General features: G+C 41.3%; 1 protein-coding gene across 1 annotated transcript; it reads right to left on the bottom strand.

Annotated features, from left to right (window-relative positions):
- Window positions 1-2,232: 2,232 nt before the first annotated feature.
- LOC126502728 (glyceraldehyde-3-phosphate dehydrogenase-like) lies at window positions 2,233-3,477 on the bottom strand. Its single transcript, XM_050143946.1, has one exon. It carries the CDS (start codon window positions 3,421-3,423, stop codon window positions 2,422-2,424), a length of 1,002 nt encoding a protein of 333 aa, XP_049999903.1. The 5' UTR covers window positions 3,424-3,477; the 3' UTR covers window positions 2,233-2,421.
- Window positions 3,478-4,545: the final 1,068 nt, after the last annotated feature.

Here is a 4,545-nt window from a genome sequence, read left to right as displayed (position 1 = left end):
CTTTTACAATGAGGCAGTAAGACTTTTAAGCAGTAAGACTCCTAGATTCAAAACTTATAGAGAAATTTGTTTCTCAAAAAGGCATATACTAATTTATTTATTTTCACATAAAGAGGTTTCTCTCAGGGTGAAGGTTCTCAGGGTTTGAATAAAATAAGTTCTCTTCAACTGTGTCACAGTTTTGTAACATTCAATTGTCTTCTGGACTGGATAAAAAGGCTTCAAATTTTACATAGCAAAGTTTGCATCAATCTTTTATTTCTACCAGATAGCTCAAGGTTATGATGTTCTCTTGTCTTTGAAAGAAAACAAGGCCAGACTGAGCAGAATATATGAATCGGGTGCAGCTTTTCCTGGGAGGAGCAGCCTTTTTTTTGTTGTTGTTCATAATTCATTATTAGAAAGATTTATAAAGCCTTTTTGTAGGCGCTTCAGAAAGCAGGTTGGGACAGAAACATAATCTAGTTAAACCCACTAAACTGCTGATACAGGAGAAAAGTTGGGTAGGGTTTATGGAACCAAACGTGATCAATAACATTGTCCTCAGAGATGGTGTCTAGCACTCAGTTCTTTGGGAGCCCTTATCACTTCTGTTCTGTATGCCAGAGCAGAAGCAACGGTGTCACAAAAGTCTCTCTGGTTCTCAGATCCTGTTCAGTGACTGTCTCTTTCAAGATTCTGTAAATCAGAAAAAAAAAAAAATCCTCAACTCTCACCTCCATTCCCTTGCAAAATCTTTTCAAGATTTATTTGTATTTATGTGTGGGTGTGTATATGTTTGCATGTGTATTCATGTGCATTCAGGTGCCCATAGAAAGACAGCACCAGATGCCCTGGAGTTGGAGTCACAGGCAGTCGGGAGCCACCCATTTCGGGTGCTAGAAACAAAACTCAAAGTGTCTGGAAGAGCAGTAAGAGTTCTTAAGCATGAGCCATCCCTTCAGTCCCTCTTTGTAACTTTGAAAAATATCCTTAACTCTCAGCTTAGATTCTTTCAACTCTATTCTCTTCCTGTTGTAGGACTCTTAGGAAGTTTCCTTTGCTCAGATCCCCATTCAAGGTTAGAAGGACCTTGTAGAGGTCTCTACATTGTGCTAACTGTAACTGGAGATTTCTCTCCCATCTGCCAGTTCCAAAATAACCACTGTGAGGCTTAATATTAGTTATAATTTCTTGACCTTACCAGCTAGCTCTTACATATAAATTAACCTATATCTAATAACCTGTGTATCACCACATGCCCCATGGCTTATCAGTAGCTTATCAGTAATGTTCTGGCATCTTGCTCCTTCAGTAGATGCTAGTGTCTCTCTTGACTCCACCTTCTTTCTCCCTGTATTCAGTCTGGCTTCCCTGCCTAGCTATATTCTGCCCTGCCACAGGCCAAAGCAGATTTATTTATCAGTCAATAAAAGCAACACATATTCGCAACATATCATTTTCCCTTTTCTGTCTAATTAAAAAGAAAGGTTTTAACTTTAACACTGTAAAATTACATAGAACAAAATAGGTATCAACCAATTAATACAGCTGAAATATTTAGTTTATTTGTATTTGGCAAAATTAAAGAAAATACTTTATCATCTACCCTATCTTTGTGAGTCTAAAGTTTTATATATAATTTACCATTTTCATAACTAAGAAAAATTATAGTTATAACTATCTATTTTTTAATTCCATTAAAGATCCCAGAAGGAGATAATATTACTTAAGTAAACAGGAAGTGCTTTGTAAGCGACTTCCACAATTCTAGAAATGACAGAGTTATCTGGCTGCCTGGGCAGTCTTCCAGAGCTCTTCTGTAACATCGGGAAATCCATTTTCAGCCTATAGGCCTAGAGTGCCTGGCAGATTTCTCAGTGAAGCAGGAAATCTGAAGGACTGTCCCACCTAGTTTGACGAAATTTGTCAATTGTTTTCTTTGTGTCCTGTAGAATGTCTGGCAGACTCTTCCATGAAGCAGGAACACTGAAGGACAGTCTCACCTTGTTTTGGCAAGATCTACAGTCATTTTTCATGGGTCTTGCATGTCCAGTTTATACAGCATATTGTCAAGGAGTCCAGGCAAGAGCAGATTCTTGCCCAAATGGCTAGCCTTGCCACAATGAAAGCAATCTCCATATGGACCTTCTTCAACGCCCATCATCATTTTGAAGTAATTGGTGCTGCCAGAAGCACACATATCTTATTGCAGAGAACAGCCTAAGTTCTTTTTTTTTTTGAGGAGTGCAATGAACTTTATTGATGGTATTCAAGAGAGTAGGGCTCCCTAAGCCCCCTCCTGCTATTCTGGGGGTCTGGGATGGAAACTGTGAGGGAGATGCTCAGTGTCAAGGGTTAGTTATGACAGGGACTGCTCAGCAGCCGAGGACCTCTCTCTTGCTGTGTCCTTGCTGGGATGGGTGGTCCAGGGCGGGCTTCTTACTCCTTGGAGGCCATGTAGGCCATGAGGTCCACCACTCTGTTGCTGTAGCCGAATTCATTGTCATACCAGGAAATGAGCTTTACAAAGTTGTCATTGAGAGCAATGCCAGCCCCAGCATCGAAGGTGGAGGAGTGGGAGTCACTGTTAAAGTCACAGGAGACGACCTGGTCCTCAGTGTAGCCCAGGATGCCCTTTAGTGGGCCCTCGGATGCCTGCTTCACCACCTTCTTGATGTCGTCATACTTGGCAGCTTTCTCCAGGCGGCATGTCAGATCGACGACGGACGCATTGGGGGTAGGAACGCAGAAGGCCATGCCCGTGAGCTTCCCATTCAGCTCTGGGATGACTTTGCCCACAGCCTTGGCAGTGCCAGTAGACGCAGGGATGATGTTCTGGGCAGCGCCACGGCCGTCTCGCCACAGCTTCCCAGAGGGGCCATCCACAGTCTTCTGGGTGGCCTTGATGGCATGGACTGTGGTCATGAGTCCTTCCACGATGCCAAAGTTGTCATGGATGACCTTGGCCAAGGGGGTTAAGCAGTTGGTGGTGCAGGAAGCGTTGCTGACAATCTTGAGGGAATTGTCATATTTGTCATGGTTCACACCCATCACAAACATGGGAGCATCGGCAGAAGGGGCAGAAATGATGACCCTCTTGGCCCCACCCTTCAAGTGGGCCCCAGCCTTCTCCATGGTGGTGAAGACACCAGTAGACTCCACAACATACTCGGCGCCGGCATCCCCCCATTTGATGTTGGCGGGATCTCGCTCCTGGAAGATGGTGATGGCCTTCCCGTTGATGACAAGCTTCCCATTCTCAGCCTTAACTGTGCCTTTGAACTTGCCATGGGTGGAGTCATACTGGAACATGTAGACCATGTAGTTGAGGTCAATGAAAGGGTCATTGATGGCAACAACATCCACTTTGCCAGAAGTGAAGGCAGCCCTGGTAACCAGGCGTCCAATACGGCCAAATCCGTTCACTCCGACCTTCACCATCGTGTCTCTGGAAAGAGGCTGGCACTGCGCGAAAAGAAGCGGCCGTCTCTAGAACAGGGAGGAGCAGAGAGCCCAGCCTAAGTTCTTAAAACATTTTAAATTCCATATTCTTTAGGTCTTTGAACTGTTTGAAGATTACCTATCCTTCTGAAATATATTTGTGCATATCTAGAAAACCTAACTAACATGACTATAAGTTTGACTATTGTAGATGACTATTAATTTCTTTTTCTTAATTATACATTACATTTTTAAATAAACTGCATAAACATAATACCTTAGACAAGAGTAGAAATATACATATAGTATAACAAAATTGACCTTAAATTTGTATCACATTTTATAAACAAAATCCATATAAATGTAAGGTATTCATTTCTGCATTATATTCCCCTTTTTTATTTAGAAAGAGATTGTCTATAGCCACTAATTATTTATAACCAACTGCCTTTAAATGAAAACAAACATTTATAAACAATATTTTGGGAATTTGGGTGTAGTTTTCTGTACTACTTCCTGATGATTGGGGTGCTGGTAATCTTAAGGGGATCCTGAGAAAATTTAGAATTATGGTTATATCTGCATTGTAGTAGTTTGTGAGGTTATAGTAGTCAACCAGTTGCCTTGAAATTGTTCTGGATGTTCGATCTCTGGGCCATCACTACCATGGAGACCTCTTACCGAGTCTTATTTGATCAAACAGTATCAACCTGGAAAAAAATCCATAGCTTTTCATCTTCCATGGAAATAAAAGTAGAACCTCTTTTCCAAAGTAAGATATCCTTAAACCCAAATTTTGAAGTCAAGATACCTTTATGTTTAGCTTAGAAGCCCCCACAAACAAATGTCTCCCTACAATTAGCTTATAACACTCAAAAATCCAACGAAATCACAGTACTATATATAATCCAAACTCTCTGTGTATTTTCCATCTTATGTGGCTTTTTTTAGTTCTTTATTATTCTATTTCCCCTTTAAGAACCGCAGTTTATTATCTTTAAATTATTATTTTTTTAATTTTTTAATTAATTAATTAATTAAAGATTTCTGTCTCTTCCCAACCGCCGTCTCCCCTTTCCCTCCCCCTCCCCCAATCAAGTCCCCCTCCCTCATCAGCCCAAA

This window comes from Alexandromys fortis, unplaced genomic scaffold, assembly GCF_014885135.2.
Source record: "Alexandromys fortis isolate MF-2015 unplaced genomic scaffold, M_Fortis_MF-2015_v1.1 scaffold_1, whole genome shotgun sequence".
NCBI classification, from domain to species: Eukaryota; Metazoa; Chordata; class Mammalia; order Rodentia; family Cricetidae; genus Alexandromys; species Alexandromys fortis.
The sequence above is the reverse complement of the archived record's forward strand: the minus strand, read 5'-3'. Positions and strand labels throughout refer to the sequence as shown.